The 21,269-nt window shown below is 41.9% G+C and overlaps 1 protein-coding gene across 1 annotated transcript; it reads left to right on the top strand.

Moving 5' to 3' along the window:
* The first annotated feature begins 13,170 nt into the window (after positions 1-13,170).
* LOC142197384 (heme-binding protein 2-like) lies at positions 13,171-21,038 on the top strand. The gene is made up of 4 exons (XM_075267621.1): positions 13,171-13,343; positions 16,781-16,910; positions 18,729-18,900; positions 20,694-21,038. Exons 1-4 carry the CDS (start codon positions 13,191-13,193, stop codon positions 20,866-20,868), a joined length of 630 nt encoding a protein of 209 aa, XP_075123722.1. The 5' UTR covers positions 13,171-13,190; the 3' UTR covers positions 20,869-21,038.
* Positions 21,039-21,269: the final 231 nt, after the last annotated feature.

The raw sequence follows: 21,269 nt of genomic DNA, 5'->3' as shown, positions 1-21,269 counted from the left end.
AGGCTTTCAGCCAACATCGACTTGACTTTGGAAAGACAACTCTCATCTAGCATCACATCAAGACAAGTGAACATACTCCTATGAGGGAAACACATCATCCAGTACCACCAGCGATGTACCAACCTGTGAAGAAACTACTAAAGGAGATGAAAGATGCTAATGTAATCCGCAAAAATCAAAGTCCTTGGGCAGCATCAATTGTCCTTGTGCGAAAGAAGGACGGTAACATATGATTCTGCGCAGACTACCGTAAGCTCAACAATGTCACCCATAAAGATGCATATTCTGCACGAATTGAGGAGTCGCTTACCGTTCTCGGATCAGTGGCCTACTTCTCTCCTCTGGACTTAACCAGTGGATACTGTCAAGTCCCTATGGCTCCAGAGGATCATGAGAAGACAGCATTCACCACGCCAATGGGACTCTATGAGTTCAATGGAATGCCTTTCGGGCTTTGCAACACCCCTGATACATTCCAGCAATTAATGGAAAGATGCCTTGGTCACCTCAATTTTGAAAGTGTTCAGTTGTACTTTGATGAAGTTATAGTCTACCTATCAGGATCATCTCCATCATCTGGCAGAAGTGTTTGACATGCTAATCCAGCATAGGTTGAAGATAAAACCGTCAAAGTGCCACTTACTCAAACCAAGAGTCAACTACTTGGGACATGTCGTCAGTGCTGAAGGTGTACAACCTGAACCTGAGAAAACCGCTGTTGTACAAGATTGGCCAACGCAATGAACCGTCAAGGAAGTAAGAAGTTTCCTAGGTTTTGCCGGCTACTACCGACGTTTCATACCTCCCTTCGCACAAATGGCGGAACCACTCACAGAACTGTTACGTGGTTGTCCAAAAAGAATTACAACAGGAAACTTCCTATCGATTGGGGTAAACCACAAGAAGAAGCATTCCAAGCTCTAAAGGCTCTTCTCACTCAACCTCCAATCTTGGCGTATCCTGACTACAGTCAACCTTTCTGTCTCTACACGGATGCCAGTCATCAAGGCCTAGGTGCTGTATTGTCTCAAATCCAGGATAACAAAGAACGTGTGATTGCCTATGCCAGCGGAAACCTTAGAGGTGCCGACCGTAATGACAAGAATTACAGTTCATTCAAGTTAGATTTCCTGGCTCTATTGTTGTCGGTCACTGAAAAATTCATTTGAATTCAATTGGATTAAAAAATTTTATTGGAACGGAATGCGAGGAGACATTGAGAATTGGTGTAATGAATGTTCTGCCTGTAATCTCGCCAAAGCTGGTAAGAAAGAAGCGAAAGCACCTCTTCACCCTATCCGTACTCATCGACCAAACGAGCTCGTAGCTTTGGATCATGTGAAGCTTGCACCCACTCGTTCAGGAACCTATGCTCTAACCATGTTGGATCATTACTCCAAGTTTGTCGTAGTCGTGCCTGTTAAAGATCTTACAGCACGTACCACAGCTATCATGTTCTATCTACAGTATGTTAAACATTATGGCTGTCCAGAAGCCATTCTCACTGATCGCGGACCTGCCTTTGAATCACAGCTCTTCCATGAACTTTGTCAATACCACGAGTGTAAAAAGCTGCGAACAACAGCATATCACCCTCAAGGAAATGGACTTTGTGAAAAAGTGAATCAGATTTTCATCAATATGCTGCGAACAGTATCTGTCAAAAAAGAAAGATGAATGGCCTCAACTATTAGACAAACTAGTGAAAGTCTACAACAATACTACCCACTGCTCTACAGGCCATTTTACATAATGTTTGGAAGACAAGGTCAACTTCCTAGAGACCTTGCATTTGGGAATTCAAGTTCCTGACTCTGTCAATCCCTTACCAAGAACTGATTGGGTATCTGAACATAAAAGGAGAACAAGAAGGTCAAGAAATTGTTGATTTCCTTATGGATGAAGCTCGTCGCAGACAACAACAAGAGTACAATCTGCGAACCAATGCTCAACCATTGCTAATTGGAGACCGAGTATGGTTGAAAAACTGTCACAGATCAGGACCATTGGATCCGCTTTGGGAAATTGAACCCTATGTGATTACTGCTATTCCATATCCTGAAGCAGATGTCTATGAGGTCCAAAAACATGGAAGAACTCCACAGACTGCATGGTGTACTGTGGGGGGAGAGATGTGCGGTGCATGGTGTACTGTGGGGGGAGAGATATGGGGTATATGGTGGGGTGGCATGTGGCGAGCTGGGAGGTGCTTGTGTGTGCTGTATGCACTGAAGGTACTTTCAGGAAGGGAATGGTGATGCACAAGAGGCTCATGAAGAATGGAGGAATCTGTCATATCTGTGTTAGGTTTGCATGAGAGGTGCAAATAAACTCCTCCAGTGGATGGGCGATTGATAATGTGCTTTAGGCTAAGGCCCCAAGTAGTTGGATGCAGCCAAAAAGCCTTGCGGGAAAAACCGCCGTGGGAACACATAGTGATTTCCTGAAGAGCTTTTCACACAAAATTTGCTTAGTTTTCCTCTGCGGACTTTCGTAAAATTTCCTCTGCAGGTATTTTTCTGCAATGTTTGGATGAGATTCGCTATCCACTTTGCAGGGACTGGAATACGCTGCAGTTTTTGTTGTGGTGTTATGACCACGTTGGCCTTTGGCCTTAAAAGACACATCGAGAGCTGTATGAAACTTGTTTGGGGTGTTCTGAGCTGTGCAGTGCTTATTAACACTAGGGGGGTGCACTAGAGATATAGAATGCTTGTTTGGGGGTGCACAGGAAATACATGGCTATTGGTGAAATAATTGCTAGCAGTGCGGGGGTGGACTTACAGGGGCTATCTGCAACAAGTTATTCCCTTCTCTGCAAGGGGGTCATAAGAATTTGGATTTTTCTCTGGAATTTGGACTGGTAAGGATCTGGTCCTTCTGGAGTAGAGGATTTAGCCATTTCACTGTGAGCTAGCTAAATATGACTTCAGTTCAGGATCTGACCACTAGGGGGCAAAATGGTCCTGACCAGTAATGGGAAATAGATCAGACTGAGGTGGCTATTTACTATAACTGATAAGAACCGGGTCCTTATGGAGTATAGGATTTAGCCCTAACCCACACAAGCTGGCTGAGCTTACACTGCAAAATCTCATTTTAATGGGGAACAGGTAAGATAAATTTAATTTTTATGGCACATTTGTCCTATAACCATCTTTCTGAGTTTACTGGGGCAATGTGATTTTTTTTTTTTTTCAGTTTAATGTTAGCCAACCTCTTTAAGGATATCTTAAAACATGGCCACCTGCCGCAACCACATGGCAGAATCCCCAGCCGGCTGCAGTGGCCAATAACTGAGATACTATTACCTTCAAACTTGTGCTGTCAATGGCTATTTGGAGGGGCTGGAGATTCAGTCTCATGTGGTAGCTAGAGCATGTGGTCTATACAAGTAGGGTTTTTTTGCAAAATAACCAAGAATTTGTGATGTTCTTCAGCCATATGGCAAGTAAAGGTGCCCCAAACTGCTTTATAAAACCACAGCAATTCATGGTAAACCATTTAGATTTTTGTCATGCAGTTGTGTGGCAAAAACCTCTATGCGAACTTTATACGTCATTAATATTTTCACTTAGGAATATTATTGGTGTTCGACTATGGCAACCTTTATAATATTACATCAATACAATAAAATATTGTCTGCATTTGGTACCCCAGGATGACTGACTTAAGTTTAAGGCCCCACATTGCGGAAACACAGCTTTTTTGTTGCTGATTTTGTTGCCATTTTTTTTTTTTTGAGCCAAAGCCAAAAATAGCTACACAAGAAATAGGAAATATATAGGAAACTCTTATATTTCTACTTTCTGCTCAATCCGCTGCTGGCTTTGGTTCCAAAAATTCAACAAAATAAACTGCATTTCTACAACGTGGCACACAGTTCAGTGTCAGGCAGGGGCAGGAAGATATCACATCCCTCTTAGACATTGGGTGAAGCACTGAACATTGCTTAATCCGATTCTATATATAAAACAGTCGGGGGGGGGGGGGTCTGGCAGTACTGGATGCCCCTGACTTCATACTATAAGACTCAAGCACTTTTTAGTGAAGTGTCTTATAGTCAGAAAAATACAATAAATATAGAATATACCATAAATATGTTTTGATTTTTTTTTTTTAATTCTTTAAACAGCATCAAAAAGTAGCAACTGGTTCCCTGTGCTGTACTATTAGTGATATCAATGTGTAATAAAATGTGAACAGTGTGCATCAAATAAAGAATGCTAGTGATGCAGGCTAAGAAAATTCTGCCTTTTGGGGTTATGTTTTTTTTTTTTTTGTTTATTTGTAATAAAATGTGGACAATATGTCAGAAATTTACTAAGGTCTGGGGAGAGTGGTGCGCTTCTCCCGCAACCCAATATTCTGCTCCCTCCATGCGCCCAGCATTGGGCGCTTACGTACCCTGAGGAGAGACGTCTGCCGGGTGGATCTGTTTCCCCTATGGGTGAAATTGTGTATTTGCTGACACTATAGTGCCCTTCCGTTTTTGCATTTTTCTCTGCTTGTGGTGGAAGGGCGGGGGTGGGATGGTGGCATGGCAGTTCTTGTTGTTTTTTCTATGTTTTATTCCTTTTCCTGTTCTGTACATGTTTTTTTTTTTATTACCCTGTTTATTTTGTTGCATCTCCTTCAATAAAAGAAGTTTTTTAAAAAAAAAATGTGGACAATAAAAGAGTTCTCTAGGTAAGTAAAAATATTGTTTCAAGAGGTGTCCCCTGTATACTGTTATCCCTTATTCATCAGAAAAATGGGGAAATGCAAGTTCCCAAGTGCATGTGAATGGAGCAGAGGTACACATGTGTGGTCACCACTCCACACACACGGGACTCTAGGGGGCCGTTCACACGGAGTGACGTGCGTGCATGCTTTTTGGCGTGTAATTTTGCGTGTTTAAAAAAAGACAACGTATTTTTTGGTGTGTTGTGTTTTTTGACGCGTTTACTGATGCGTTTTATACATGTGTATAAAATCCAAACCTCACTAAAACCAATAGCCAGCCCACTGGGCAGGGCCAAAAAGGACAACCCATTATTTAATCATGAGCCATCTGAGGATGGAGAGGAGAGAGTTTGTTTCAACTCGGATAACGCCATTACTCTTGCAAACAAAATGACCAATCCCCCCACAAGCCAGGACAGCTGCCACCAGCTGGATATACCAATCCGCAGTGAAGATATGCCACTCCTGGTGACAGTGGCTGTAAACATGTTTCACAGATGCACACCTCAAAAGCAGATAAGTTCACTAATGCATAGTTTGGAATGTCTAAATGATGTTAAGAAGTGCTGTTTTTAATAAAAAATTATGGTTTGATAGGAGGATGAGGCCGACCAAGAGCAGCCCCCTATGCAAAAGAAAATGCAGCAATATTGGGTCCACCCAATAAATATGAATCACCCATCCAGGGGACTTTTTTCCATGCTCTACCAGGAGTTGAGGCTGTAAGTTTACTTTTTTCAAAATTTTTGTAACCTGAATTCAGCGCACTAGGGGCTTTACAGCAGTATATAAAGATGCCTGTGCCCACACCCATGAAAGGTCCTCTATTTAAATAAAGGGAAAAATCAAAACACACAAAAGTTTTTAGGTGAACCAAAATTAACAACTTTTATTATCTGATTTTAATTTACAAATATTGTAAACTCCCCCCCAAAAAAACCCCCACCACCCCACACATCCCAAACCCACCCCCTCCAACCGTCCCTGTTCCAAATAAAATAAAAAAAACATTAATTTTCACGTTCAAAAGAGAAAATAATAAATAAAATAAATAAAAATTAAATTTTAAAAAGGCTGGGGGTTTTAAGAAGAAGGAGGATCAAAATGAGTCCAAAAGGGAACGGAAGAATGGGCCAGGAACAGGAGGAGGCTCAACATGGGGAGCAGGAGGTGTGCCTAATGGTGGTTGTGGTGGAAAATGAGGGGATTGGGGTGGCATAGAAGCCGAAATTGAAGAATCTCGGCCTTTACGCAAAGTGCTTGAGGCAATGGCACAGAGCTGCCTGAACTGGGTTATCATATAACCCAGTTCCGGCAGCTCAGGAGCAGACTGGAAGCATACGCCTTAAAAAGTTGCTGCCTTTGATGTGGCAGCTGGCGGCAGATAGCTGCCACATCATTTCCAAAATAGTTGGTGTGGTCTTGGCTGTTTACCCTCCAGATAAAGGACAGAGCCTCACTCTCCACCTCCAACTGTCTCTCCGATATCTGGAGGGTCCTCCTAGTCTGCTCCTGGGTGGAAGGTGTGGGGGCAGGAGGGGCCCGATGTCGCATTTGCCTCCTCCGGGGTGACTGGTACCGGCTCGTGGGCTTCTTCTTCCTCGGAAGTCAGTGGAGCCTTGGAAGAGGCAGGCAACGAGGCCAGAGAAGCCACCTGGAAGGAGGAAGGGGTTTCGGAGTGTCTTTGGCCCCTCGCCGTTTCCTGAGAGCAGCAGGCAGGTGGGCTTTGGGGGCTGCTGTCCTCTCTGAGCTGCAGCTCCTGGTATTGTGATGCAGGGGATTGTTCCACAGTGTCCGTGAAACTGCCAGAAGATCTGTCAAGGCAAAGAAAACACTTCAAAAATCAAAATAAATTACAATGGCCAAAAAAATTGCCACCCCCACAAAAAAAAAAAACAAAACAAAAAAAAAACCACTTACGACTTTTCTCCCCTGCCGGTCAACAGGAACTGAAGCTCCTGGTGGTAAGTGATTTTTTTTTTCCTCTTGGAGGGAGAGGCCCCACTCCGCTCAGCCTGCCTGATGTCCCTCAGGAAGCGGTCCCTCACACTCTTCCACCTGATGCGAACATCATTTTCTGTAAAAAAAAATGAAACAAAAACACGCAGAGCAAAGGTTAATGAAATGGTTTTGGGAAAAAGCCAATAAAAAAAACAAAACAAAAAAAAACGCTTACAATTTGTATTTTTTGGTTACCACCAAAGGAGGCCCAGTCCGGGTGAAAGAGCTGTGAGCACACAGTGTGCCAACTTGCCTCCCGGGCATGCCGATCAGCATAAAGAGTATCTGCTTTAGTCCATAGGTTGGGCTTCAAGTGAACCTGCATAGATTTGAAGGCAAAAATTACCTTATATACTCGAGTATAAGTCGACCCGAATATAAGCCGACCCCCCTAATTTTACCCCAAAAAACGGGGAAAACTTATTGACTCAAGTATAAGCCAAGGAGGGAAAATGCATGACATTCTGTTTGTGCTCATATTAATCCTAGCCGGCTTCAGGCCTATATGGTAATATCCCAGATGTCACGTGGTCTGGGATATTACCATGCAGGCCCAAAGCCTGTGATAGTAGTAATAGCCTGTTACTGCTAGCACAGGCTTTGGGCCTGTATGGCAACAGGCTGCTACTGCTACCATAAGGCTTTGGGCCCGTATGATAATGCCCCAGATGTCTGGCAGCATGCCACAGCAAATTTACATGTAATGAGCCACGTCTCTAACCCCACTCATGGTTCTATGACCCCCTCTACTCACCACTTACTGGTACTCCGCATAGAGGGAAAGTTAGAAACTCCATTAGTATTTTTGTAATCCCCTTGAAAAATCCTTTAGGGAAATAAATAAAGAAGTGCAGTGGCATCAAGAGATAAAAGAATATAGCAGTGAAAAAGAATGAAAGGAAAGAGAAAAGTATAAAATTATAGGAAAGGAGAGGGAGGGCATTGTAAACAAAGGTTGTACATAGATGTTAAATGTATGGCACAAGGGAAATATTAAATGGATGACAAACAGTACACATGGTGTCACATGACCCACAGGAAAAACAACCTCCGTTAAATTAACCTTAAAATCAATTAAATAAAACACGACAACTTTTTTGATGGAAGATAAATGGCCGTGGTGTTTTATTTATGGGGGTAGCAATCCAACAATAAATAAATAATTAATTAAATCATCATTAAAACTTCAAACTTTATAAATATTAAATAATTAATTAAAACCAAAATACCGTAAAACCAAGTCAGACATTTGGTTGTCACCCAGTTTTCAATATACAAAGATCAATATAGAAACTGTTTCAAGCTGATAGAACAGTTCCTATATGGTCCTGTATGTTGTGTCTGCTGCAGGAATTCTGCTCCAATCATTCCCGCAGCAAACCTACAAGTGGCAATAATAGTTGTAAATGGCAAGTTTTTGCTGTTTCTATGGGTGCAAAATGTGAAAAAAAATTACCATTTTATTATTTTTTTTATTGTGTTTTTTTCCACAGTGATGTGAATAAGGTCATATGCTGGGACCTGCACCTGTTCAGGGGTTATCCACTTTCTAATATAGATGGCTAATAATAATAATAATAATTTTATTTATAGCTCCAACATATTCCACAGCACTGTACAATTTGGGTTCAAATACAGACAAAGAGATACATTACAAAGAAAGTCATTTCACACAATGGGACTGAAGGCCCTGCTCGCAAGAGCTTACAATCTATGAGGTAGAGGGGGTGACACAAGAGGTAGCAGGGGCGGCATTGCTTATACAGTGGTCAGACAAATTTTGTAATAGAGGTTACTGTCATTACACAAACCTAAAACTTAATGAGCCATCGCCAGTCGTGTCCTTTAACATGTGGAGAGAACTCTCCAGCGCCACCTCCATCTTCTTCAGGAACGGGTCTTCACCGCGTCTTCTTCTGGGGGTTGGCTTCAAACTTCGAGGCCTAGAAATTTGGAGCAACCGCTGGAAGAAGACACGGTGAAGAGGACGTTCCTGAAGAAGATGGAGGCGGCGCTGGAGATTTCTCTCGCAGCATTAAGGACGCCCCCAGTGCTGTTTGAGAACTCATTTGCATACCAACGAAAACCGATTTTAACCGAACGGCGGGGCGGAGAAGACATCTAAAGGCAGGAGAAGAATAGCCTTTCTTAAAGTTTGCAACATTTGTCCCATTCGCCACAATTCCACCAATCCAACATCCTAAAATTTCTAAACTTTCCTAAACACATTCATGCTAAGGCCCAATGTAGAGACCTGCAGCAAAAGAGCACTGCAGGGAAAAACAGAGCAACAACGCATTCCACATCCCTGCTGAGTCTTGCTGAGGCTACATCAGTCACAACATATATGTCTGCAACACTCAGGAAGGCCAGGGCTGGTATCACGGTAATATATACAATGTGGCCGGCTTTCAGGGGGTCCCTGGGCCCCAAATGTGCACAAAATCTCCTTTTTGATGTCCCCGATTACCCGCCCCCACATGATATCTGACAATGACAACAGACAACCAGGCTTCGGGGGTAATCGTTGCTTTTTTTACTAGCAGGACAAAGTAATACAAATGTACATATGGGGGGAATTCTTCACATACAATACAGCAATCTTTGTAGGCAGTGCCCAATTAAGCAGGTGATGGAGCTTGGAGCAGGAATGTTTTGGATAATTTAATTAATAGTTGCTTGAGTAGTAAACTTGTATATATTTGTAAAGATGGCTTGTATCCAGGGGGTTAGACCTCAACAACTGGGTACACGTATATAGAAGAGGAGATACAATTTTTCTTAGCAGCGGGAGATTCTTGAATTAGCTATGGGCTTCTTAAGTATAGATTTGTCCCAAAGACTTACTTGGATAGAGAGATACGTGTAGACATCCCAGATGTATAGATAGGCCGGTCCGTAAGCTTAGTGCTTGTAAGATTGGAGCTTCAGAGGAAAACACTCTCTGAGAAGGATCTTGAAAACAGAGGGAAAGACATCTCTGTTTGCTGTATCCTGATAGTGGGCAGCCATTATCCGTCATCCATGTGCTCTGTCTGCTGGCTCTTTTTCTACACAAAAACCCAAAGCAAAGCTCCCTACCGCCCTCGAGGGGGTTCTAACTTGACCCCTCCTCCAGGCCAAATCAAGGGAGCTTGATTGATCCTGGAGGCCACCTGATTATAATGGACACACCCTCACACCGACAACTCAAATTACAATGGCAAAGTATAGGCAGGTGTAGTTCACAAAAACATCCACAAGATGGCGCATGCTCTGGAAAAATAGAAATGAAGGAATGAAGGGGGAGTAAATCTTTACCTTATATGCAAATGTCCATACTATCTCGGTCTGCAAGGACTGTTAGAGGGAATTGAACTAGCAGTACTGGGACATTACATGTCCATGTGACATCCGCCTTTCGGGACAGTATATAGAGACAAGCAGGGACCACTGAAACTGTGTTTCTCAAATTTCAGGGGGTCTTATAGATAAGTAAAGCTTCTTGTATTATTTTATGCTATTTCCTACCATCGCACTGTTTTTGGCTGATTCTCTAAAAGATTTAGCCTATCTGTAAAAATGAGTGTGGGGTATCGGTTGTTTTCATACAACTGTTTCTTTTATTTGCAATAAACAATAACGTCATAGACAAACAGACTTTTAGGCATGGGTGTTAGTACACTACACAAAAAAAAAAAAAACTTTCCGCAGATATCTTGGTATACAATAATCGATCTTAGTTAATTTGAACATGCTGATTTCGAATATGCCGTTTTTCTCTATCACCCGCCATTCTTGAAATATCCACAATCTTAAATTTTATATTTCAATTAATTACTTCAAAACATGAGAAATGTAATTTTTGCATAAAAACTTGTATTTTAAAAGTTAATGCTACATGAATTTTAAACAAACATAAACATGAAGGTGGCTCTAGCTACTGAAATTATATTTAAATTACATAATTATACGATAAACAAAAATTCAGTTTGAAGTCTAATATCTGTAAAATATATGCAAAAATTCGTTAACCCCTTCCCGCCGATGGCATTTTTTGATTTTCGTTTTTCGTTTTTGACTCCCCTCCTTCTAAACCCCATAACTTTTTTATTTCTCCGCTCCCAGAGCCATATGAGGTCTTAATTTTTGCGGGACCAATTTTTCTTCATGATGCCACCATTAATTATTCTATATAATGTACTGGGAAGCTGGAAAAATTCAGAATGGGGTGGATTTGAAGAAAAAATGCATTTCTGCGACTTTCTTACGGGCTTCGGTTTTACGGCGTTCACTGTGCAGCCAAAATGACATGTCCCCTATATTCTGTGTTTCGGTACGGTTCCAGGGATACCAAATTTATATGGTTTTATTTACATTTTGACCCCTAAAAAAAATTCCAAAACTGTGTTAAAAAATTTTTTTTCTAAAAGTCGCCATATTCCGACGGCCGTAACTTTTTTATACGTAAGTGTACGGGAATGCATAGGACGTCTTTTTTTGCGGGGCCGGGTGTACTTTTTAGTTCTACCATTTTCGGGAAATGTTATTGCTTTGATCACTTTTTATTTAAAATTTTTATCAGAATCAAAACAGTGAAAAAATGGCGGTTTGGCACTTTCGACTATTTTTCCCGCTACGGCGTTTACTGAACAGGAAAAATATTTTTATAGATTTGTAGAGCGGGTGATTTCGGACGCGGGGATACCTAACATGCATATGTTTCACAGTTTTTAACTACTTTTATATGTGTTCTAGGGAAAGGGCGGTGATTTGAACTTTTAATTCTTTTTATATTTTTTTATATTTTTTTTAACTTTTTTTTTTTTTTTGCATTTATTAGACCCCCTAGGGGTGTTGAACCCCAGGGGGTCTGATCACTAATGCAATGCATTACAATGCTAATGCATTGCAATGCATTGCAAAAAAGCATCCTTTCTTTTGCAGGCTGCATAGACCAGCCTGCAAAAGAGAGGCTTTGCAGACAAGCCTGGGAGCCTGTACAAGGCTCCTGGCTGTCATGGCAACGGGACGTCAGCCCTGGAGCATGCTCCAGGAGCCGGCGATCCCGGCCAAAATGGTGGCGCCCATGCGCCGCTGGGAAAATGGCGCCTCCGGCGCCTTTGACCGCGGCGTCGGAGGGGTTAATGCCTCCGATCGGTCCGGGGACCGATCGGAGGCATTAGAGCCGGTTGTCTACTGCTTAAAGCAGTAGACACCCGGCGGCTATGGCGGCCACCCGGCTCCCGGGCAGTCGCCATAGTTACAGACCCGACATGCGCTGTACTATTACGGCGCATGTCGGGAAGGGGTTAAACATGTTATAGTTTAAATTTCTTGGCTGTGGACTTCCACTTAAACTGATGAGTTGACAAATCACGCTGAAGCGTCCAACAGTAGACTGCCAACATCACTGCACTGCCCCGACCCTGATAGTGCGACACCGAAATGTCCTGGAGGAAGCGCTCGCCATGTTCAGCGCTGACTGCGCCTAGATTTTCTGGGAAGAAGTCCAGATGTGAGTCGCGTAAATGAATTTTGAGAGACATATTGCAGCCAAGATGTTTGTACGCACTAATGCATTTTTGTCCAACATTCACCTAGTAGTTTCTTATTTCCAAGGAAATTGATTACGACTGACTTGAATGCTAACCATGCATCTTTTTCAGTAGCACTTACAATGTCTTGAAAGTGTTCATCAGCCATAATTTCTTTTATTTTTGGACCTATGAATACACCTTCTTTTACCTTTGCATGACTCAACCCTGGGAACTTGTTCCGCAGGTACCGAAATGCATCAGTGTCACTGTCTAATTTCTTCATTAGTCCCAACTTTATATGAAGCGGTGGCATGAGAATCTTGTCACAATCAACCAACGGTGATAATGCAATATAACATATATAACATATATATACATATTTATTGAGAATATACTGTATATATATTATATAATTTTGTATACTGTCAGAAGCTTGTGGTTCTATTTAAGCAAAAGAAAAACATTTATTTGACAACATCTTAACAATTTGACCTGATAGAGCAAAACAGATTTCAGATTTGAAATCAGCATAAAAAACTACTTAAAAAACCTTTAATGACATTTAAGATATCCACAGCCTGTTTTCCAGTGATCTGTACACCACCACAAAATACAATAGATCTACAGAAATAAAGAGCATTAGATAACTGGTTAATACTCATGATTTTGTCCCCTTATTTATTATCTCCAATGTTAAATGGTGTTGGCTGAAGAAGTTAAAACGTGGACTGTATAAATAAGCATGTGGGGGGGGGGGGATCCCCTCAATAGAAGCTGTTATAAAACTCTGCACACATCCTCATAGTCTTATACACGTGAGAGAGGCAGGGGGCGTACCCCATGCGTTACTTAACTCTGTTTTGGGAGAATTACACAAGCTCCATGCTCCACCCATATTCTCAGTATAAAACAGCAGCTGAGCTGACCAGACAAGCACACACAGACATGGAGTCCAGGAGAGCACTGCTGCTGGGGCTGCTCGCAATATTTGAGATCACAGTGGCTGATCAAGTCTATGAAAACCCCAGTCAGAACCAACTGCCTTCATTTTGTCGCACCAGTGACTGTCCGAGATACCAGTTGGTGAAACAATATGACGTAAGTATGAGTAAGGGGTTTAGGATTTAGTTGTGCAGATTTCTTACTCAGGGTCTGCAACCATCATGTCAAAATTTATTAGATGACATTTCTCTGCATTCAAGGGCTTCCAAATTCTTCTTCTGTTGCTTCTACTCTGTGTATAAATATATAATTTAGTATAAAATCAGTTCCTGGGAAAGCAGGATGACTGCTAGATCACAGATACTAGAGCATGACTTTCTTATAGCTGTATACATCTGCAGATATGTTACTCAGGAATCTAGGATGCTGGGGGCAAATTGCTGCAACCATTGCTGTATCTATGTTACAAAAACCTATTGTTTCCAACCAATAGAAATCTGTGCCCTTGGGATACAGATCTGTGCTGGAACTCGCATTGTACCCGCCTCAAGCTGTTATTTTAGGAAATCGTACAGCTGTACGCTCAATGAACTACTGTATAAAAAAGAGTAAGCCAAAGCTAATGGACAGTAAAGAACCTAGAGTGAATATTGTGTTACTTTTTAATAATATTCTATAAATTCTTTTGGTTAGATTTAAAGGGGCAATAAACCCAGAATCTACCCAATTTAAAAAAAAAAAAGTAATTAATTCCCTATATAACATGTCACATCATCTCCTTCTTGCTTTTCTTTTGTCTTCTATCACAATTACAGAAAATTAGAAATGCAATGTATTCTTCTCTATGGCAACAGCCAGGTATCCCCCCCCCCCCTCCTCCCTAATGCTAGTGCACATGAGCCAGGAGGTTTAGGAGGCGAAGACTGGGTCTAGACTTCACCTTGTCTATACAATGGGGGTGATTTATCAATCCGTCTATGCCAGTTTTCATATTGCCACAGCCACCTTTCTGTGCCTAGTTAGCCACATTGTGTGAATGTTGGACAGGAACGCCTTGGCCGGACATATTTATTATAACTCATGCCAGCAGTAACTATGTCAGTATTAGTGTACACAGAGTGACACAAGCCGGCTTTACCTGACTGACACGGAACAGGATTACTGTTGTAACTTTTTTCTTCTTACATGTTTTTTTTCATTTCTGTATCTGGTGTTCATTTTTAATGCTTTTCATCATTAAAAGCTAAGTTTTATTTTAATACCTTTTGTGCTGAAGACTTTTTTACACACTATTATGCTCTGTAGTGGCCCCTGCACACAGTATTCCCCATAGTGGCACCTGCACACAGAGCAGACTGCGCATGCCCACAGGCCACGAGAAGACATGAGGTGGGGGCCTCGCAGCCCCCACCTCCCAGGTTAGTGTTAAAGAAGGGGGGACTTGTGGCTTAGGAGAGTGTGGGCGGGTACAGGGCGGGGAGACGTGACTTCTCCCCTCCCATACCTGCCCACACTCTCCTAACCTGGGAGGCAGGGGGTAGCGAGGCGAAGAAGAACGAGAACACCGGACCAGCCATCTCTGCAGGTAAGTGGACACCAGGGAGGACTAAGTAGACAGAGGATTAAAAAAAAAAAATCCTCTGGCTACTTAGTGATTAAAAAAAATCACTACACAGCGTGGATTCTAACATTTAACCCCTTAGCGACCCTTGACGTAACTGTACGTCATGGGTCGCATGGGGATGTATGGAGCGAGCTCACACGCTGAGCTCGCTCCATACACGGCAGATGCCGGCTGTATAATACAGCCAGGACCTGCCAATAACAGCAGCGGTCGGTGCCCGAGCCGATCGCTGCTGTTAACCCTTTACACACTGCGGTCAAACGCGACCGCAGCGTGTAAACAGCGCAGGCGGCATGGGCGCCGCCATGTTTCCCCGTCGCCGCCCTCCTGAACGTCACATGAGGGCGGTGATCGGTTGCTATGACAGCCGGAAGCCTATTGAAGGCTTCCAGGCTTGTCTCTGCATGAGATCTATTAGACGATAGAGGCATCGTCTAATAGAAGTGCTGCGATTCTGCTATTCACTGCAGTACTGTAGTATTGCAGTGAATAGTATGAGCGATCAGACCCCCTAGGTTTCAAGGTACCTAAGGGGTCTGATCATAAATGTAACAGAAGAAAAAAAAAAGTTTTTAAAAGTATTAAAAAAATAAAAAAAATATAAAAGTTCAAATCACCCCCTTTCCCTAGATTAGCTATAAAAGTAATTAAAGAACATTAAACATAAACATATTAGGTATCCCCGTGCTCCAAAATGCCCGAACTATTAGAATATTAAAACATTTATCCCGTACTGCGAACGGCGTAGCGGCAAAAAAAATAAAAACAGCCAAAAAGCGTTTTTTTCAACACTTTGCCTCCTATAAAAAATTTAATAAAAAGTGATCAAACCATCAGATCTTTCCCCAAATGGTATCAATAGAAACGTCATCTTGTCCTGCATAAAAAGACACCACAACCAGCTCCATACATGGAAATATGAAAAAGTTACAGGTGTTAGAACATGATGACACAAATTTTTTTTTTCTATTTTGCAAAGTTTATCATTTTTTTAAAAGTATCAAAACATTTCAAATACTATATAAATTTGGTATCACCGCATTCGTACTGACATGTAGAACACAGGTAACATGTCATTTGTACCAAACAATTAAACCCATAAGAAAATGGCGCAAATGCATTTTTTCTCCAACTGCACCTCATTCTGAATTTTTTTCCAGCTTCCCAGTACATTGCACAGCATATTGAATGATGCCATTACAAAGTACAATTTGTCCCGCAAACAATAAGCCATCATGTGACTCTGTGAACTGAAAAATGAAAAAGTTATGGCTCTTGAAATGTGAGGAGGGAAAAATGAAAATGTGAAACCAAAAAATGGCCTGGTCCTTAAGGGGTTAAAGTATTCAAATTTTAGATTCCATGCTGTATAGTGAATAGGATTGCTTTTAAAATCCGATCTCCGATTAGTAAAAAAATCCCATTGACTTGCATTAGGATCGAGATCGGGTTTGAATGAAAAATGATCGGAAATCGGATTTCAAAATTGATCCTGAAAAGTCAAGATCGGCTCAACCCTAACAATTAGGTATAGGGAATAAGTGTCCGATTCACCCTAAGCCCTCCTTTTGAATGTAGCCAATGTGCTTGTGAGACCAGTATTCCATTCACTTCTATGAGGCTGCCGGGGCTGTAATCTACAAGGGCTGCGGGTGCTGCCATGGAAGTGAATGGAGGGCCAGTCACGCAAGCACTCTAATGCTACTTTCACTACGAGGCCTTGGGGGTGGGATTTTGGCCCTTGTCCTTCTGATCAGACACTTATTCCCTGTCCTGTATGTACCTTCAGTTTTTTAGCTACTGTAATGGTAGAGACCTTGGTATTTGGAATACTCTGCGTTATTTGTGTGGACAATACATGCCTGGATATTTTATTAAAACTTTTTAATTGGAGCCCTTTGTCTATAACTATCCAATTGCTGACAAATTATTGACTATCCTATTTTTATTGACTCGTCTTCTTCTTCAGAACTTTGAACTTCGTCAGTATGAAGAAACTCGTTGGGTGACAACCCCAGTAGATCAAGACATTATAGGCATAGGAATGGTGAAAAGTTTCTGGCGTCTGTTTTACTATATTAATGGGACAAATGCTGAAGGTAGGTTGTGCCCTTAGGTAAATCCTTGCTTATATCTGCTATGGATTCTGGTTGGGTGCCAAGCAATTTATTTTTTTTACTATTAATAAACTATATTTGGATTTGTCAAAGCTTACAAGTAGATGGAGTTAATATAGTAAAAACTGCATGAACCTTACCTAAAACTGGTTAAGAACTGCTTCCAACTTGTAAGACAATGGGGCATCCAATTATCTAGAACATTGGTAGGAAGCCCTTTTTTTTTTGTACACTGCACCAATTCAAATAAAAAAGTCAAGCACAAGGTGCTTGGAGTGCCATATGTTATCAACCCACTACATAAAAGACATTATAATGGCACTTACAGTTGTAGTACACAGCGTAGATAACCTCAATATCACAGCCATATGAACCTGGCCAAGTTTTGTACTAATATCTACACATACACATGTCCTCCTTTCTTTTCTTCTGGTCTGTTGGAGACAACAGCAGACCCCGTTGACTATAATTGGGTCCGTCTGTCGGACAGTGCGATGGAGGCTCTGACTCAAATGTGTCAGCCTTATAAGCTTCGATTGTGTGGTGTCCCGCAGGATAAAGGTGTCATAGTAGTACATAATGGGGGTAGTAGTCCCTCTGATAGCTGAGCTTTTTCGAATGGTCACAGTAGCTGTAGTGGTGGTCCACACTGGGTGGCACCTCTCATGGGACACACAGCAAGTCAATTGTCAAAAGTGGAACAGCAAAAGACATAGTCCTTTGTTAATCAAAAGTCTCTTAAAAGTGCAGCCATCTCACATCAATATAGTCTCTCATTTACAATACAAAGGAGTGCAGGTCATTAAACTGGCAGCAGATGAAGGGGGCAATTAAAATGCGGGCAGCTAGATGAAGGGGGACATTAAACTGGGAGCAGATGGAAGGAGGTATGCAACTTCTATCATGGCAGTAAGGAGTGTACTGGGACAACACAATTTCAGATAGCATGCTTTTTGTGTGGTAGAATGCCAGGCCCCGTATACACAATCTAATGTCCCATCATATATCTCCCATCTTTGCTTTATCTTTGCTTTATAACTGATGAAGGTATGCCCCTATAACTTGGTGGCAAGTGGAGGACCATGTAACTGTTCACGTCACTCAGCAACCTCTGTAGTAACTCGCAGGGCTCTGCAAACTGAGTGAAATGTACAATCACATGGTCCACCTCCCTCTGCTAAGTTATGAATGGAATTGGTGTCTGCAGATGCCAGAGGCTCTCAGTTTTAAGGTGCAGAGGGGGAGGCTGACATGCCAGGGAGCTATGGCCTGTGTTTTACTCTTGCCATGTGTGCTGGGGGATGCTGACCCTGCTATAGGACTTCAAAGATCAGAACGTTAGGAAGGAATTATATACTAAATATGCTGGTGTAGGAACCTGCCACTACAAAACTTATATTTGGCATACATTATTGAAACTTAGTCATGCTGATGTCTTTGACCTCTCAGCTTGCACTTAAAGGGCCGTATTTTATGACCTATCGATACGATAGGTCATCAATTAAATATTTGCAGGGGTCTGACACTTGGACCCCCACTAATCACTATACAGTAGATGGGTTCAGTTGAAATACATCAATTGCATTTGGCTGTTGTAACTATATGGGTTCACTGAGATCTATCAGTTACTGTATAACATGTACCTTACTCTGCAAAGCATAACCTTCATACAGGAATTATTGAGATTGAGCTGTCCATAGTGAGGGGTTTGGGAGAGATGTGTATGATGAGAAGACTTTATAAGGACACTCTGTTCAGTACTTGACATGTCTCACGTTTCGGTATTTTACTTCCTTTTAGAGCAAACAATGAACATGACTGTACCTGTGGTAATGCATATGCCATTAAAAGAACCATCTGCAGAGAAATTCACAATGTCCTTCTTTGTGCCACATGAATTGGAGAATCCTCCAAAACCTACAGACCCTGCAGTTTACCTTGAGACATTACCTGCATCTTCTGTATATGTCAAGTAAGTTACTTCATGTCCAGTTCATTGTCCACTTCTGTTGTAGTAAGCCAGGCATGCCCATCCTGTGGTCCGCTATGCCATTCTATTTGGCCCTGGACATAGAAATGCTTGTCTGTGTGTGGTTGTTCATGTGAGAGGAGAGCATGCCGCTCAGGGACAGGTAAGTACAACTTGTGCACTCTGTATCCATTTCCGACCCCATGAAATGTCTCTGTGTAAGAATTATCCCTTTATGGGAGCAGGAAAGGTTATATGAATGGAATTCTTTCATCCTCTTTATAACACTCTAGAAAGCAGTATAGGGTGCATTCACACTACGTATACGGTGACTGATTCTGAACGTTAAAACACGTTCAGAATCAGCGTGTATAAAGCATATCCCATTCATTTCAATGGGAGCCGGCATACAAGCGCTCCCCATTGAAATGAATGGGCTGCTTTTTACTCTACGAGCGCTCCCATTGAAGCGCTCGCGTGTACGGCTCGGACTGAGCCGAGCGCTGGGCCCCTTCACACGGCGAGCCGTACACGCGAGCGCTTCCCATTCACTTCAATGGGAGTGCTTGGAGAGTAAAAAGCAGCCCATTCATTTCAATGGGGAGCGCTCGTATGCCGGCTCCCATTGAAATGAATGGGATCTGCTTTATACGCGCTGATTCTGAACGTGTTTTAACGTTCAGAATCAGTCAGCGTATCCATAGTGTGAATGCACCCTTAGGCAGAAAATGAAGATGAATTTGAGGCAGACATGTGGCTCATATGGTTCACCCTCTGCCCTGAGCAGACTACCAAAGTAGAAAACCGGATTTCTGCCACTGATGAATGGGACTTATTGGCAGGAAGGCTCGAGCTGTGGATTCCACAGCAGGATGGAGCGGGTGCTAATTTTTTTTCACATCCTACTGTGATCTCTGCCTTTCCTTGACTAAAATGGAAGGAGGAATCCTTCTCAAAATCAACAGATTCTGCCATGTGAATGGGCTCTAAAGGTTAGAGATAACAGCCTGTGCATGCAAGTCTCCTCATTGTAGTTGTGAAATACTAATCAGTTACAACAACAGCTATCCATAATACAGAGAGCAACATGCATGGTCTTCTCCACGGAGTAATGACTGTGGGAGATGGGGACCATTCTCCTAACAAGTGAGCGTAGAACGTAGAACTTGTGCCAAACTGTAAAACATTTATGGCATGTACTCTTACCAAGAACTCCCCAGAGGACCATAACTATATTTAACTAAATTTGTAGACAAATAAGTTAAATTTTTTTACAAGCCTAATAGTAAATCAATAAAATGTTTGCAGATTTTTCTATAATTATCTTTTTTTTTTTTTAAATGTAGATGGGCAACCCCATATAGGGCTCACAATCTACATTTTTCCCTATTAGTATGTCTTTGGGAGGAAATCCACACAAACATGGGGAGAACATACAAACTCCTAGCAGATGTTGTCCTTGGCAGGATTGGAACCCAGGACTTCAGCACTGCAAGGCTGCAGTGCTAACCACTGAGCCACTGTGCTTCCCCCTTTCTGTAATTATCTTAGTGGTGACAGTCTATTGTCTTGTTACGCTGCCATTGGATATGACCAGGAACTTATTCAAGTCCTGTTCACCAGAGCCATCTTTTTTTTAGCAGCTTCCTTGGGGTGATTGGTGAGGGGGAGGGGGTGCTATCCCGAGCATTTAGCAGACTCAGCTCTATAAGAGTATATTGTATGTAATGTATAATATAAATATATTTATTTCTCCTTTTGCTTGTTGCTCATATGAACTGTCCATTCCTTTTCAGGTCTTTTGGAGGATATGCTATACACGCTACTTTTGTCAAGCAAGCTAAAGCCCTAGCGGAAGAGCTGAGGTCCCTTGGTCTGGAATTCGATGATACATACTTTGTACGTGTTGGCTATAATGCTCCTTTTGAACTTTTTGACCGCCACAATGAAGTGTGGTACCTGGCAAAGTAGACTTGTTTTGGCACTTGGAATTTACTTATTTGCTCTTATTTGTAACCACTGGCTCCCTGGAAAACCCTTTGACTCTTTAACACTGCCTTGTGTATGCAGCTTGTTCTAATGTATTTTTTGTAATAAACAGTATTTTGTAAACTCTAAAAAAAAAATATTATACACACACATATATGTGTTAGAGTGGTTCTTTTTAATATACTTTACTGAATAAAAAGTTGTCTATGACGCGCATTTTGCTACATTTTACACGTGTAAAATGTAGTAAGCCATTGAGTTCAATGGGTTTTTTTGGATAACGCGCGTCTTTTTGTGCGCGGCTTTTTTCGCATGACGCGCACAAAAAGACGCGCGTAAAAAAAAAAGCCATTGAACACAATGGCTAACTACATTTTACATGT

Source organism: Leptodactylus fuscus, chromosome 3 (assembly GCF_031893055.1).
Source record: "Leptodactylus fuscus isolate aLepFus1 chromosome 3, aLepFus1.hap2, whole genome shotgun sequence".
Lineage (NCBI taxonomy): Eukaryota > Metazoa > Chordata > Amphibia > Anura > Leptodactylidae > Leptodactylus > Leptodactylus fuscus.
The sequence above is the reverse complement of the archived record's forward strand: the minus strand, read 5'-3'. Positions and strand labels throughout refer to the sequence as shown.

Coding starts and splice junctions, on each gene's coding strand:
- LOC142197384 (XM_075267621.1), top strand. CDS start 13,191: ATGGAGTCCAGGAGAGCACTGCTGCTGGGGCTGCTCGCAATATTTGAG. Junction 13,344..16,780: donor AGTTGGTGAAACAATATGAC/GTAAGTATGAGT, acceptor CTTCTTCTTCAG/AACTTTGAACTTCGTCAGTA. Junction 18,901..20,693: donor GCATCTTCTGTATATGTCAA/GTAAGTTACTTC, acceptor ATTCCTTTTCAG/GTCTTTTGGAGGATATGCTA.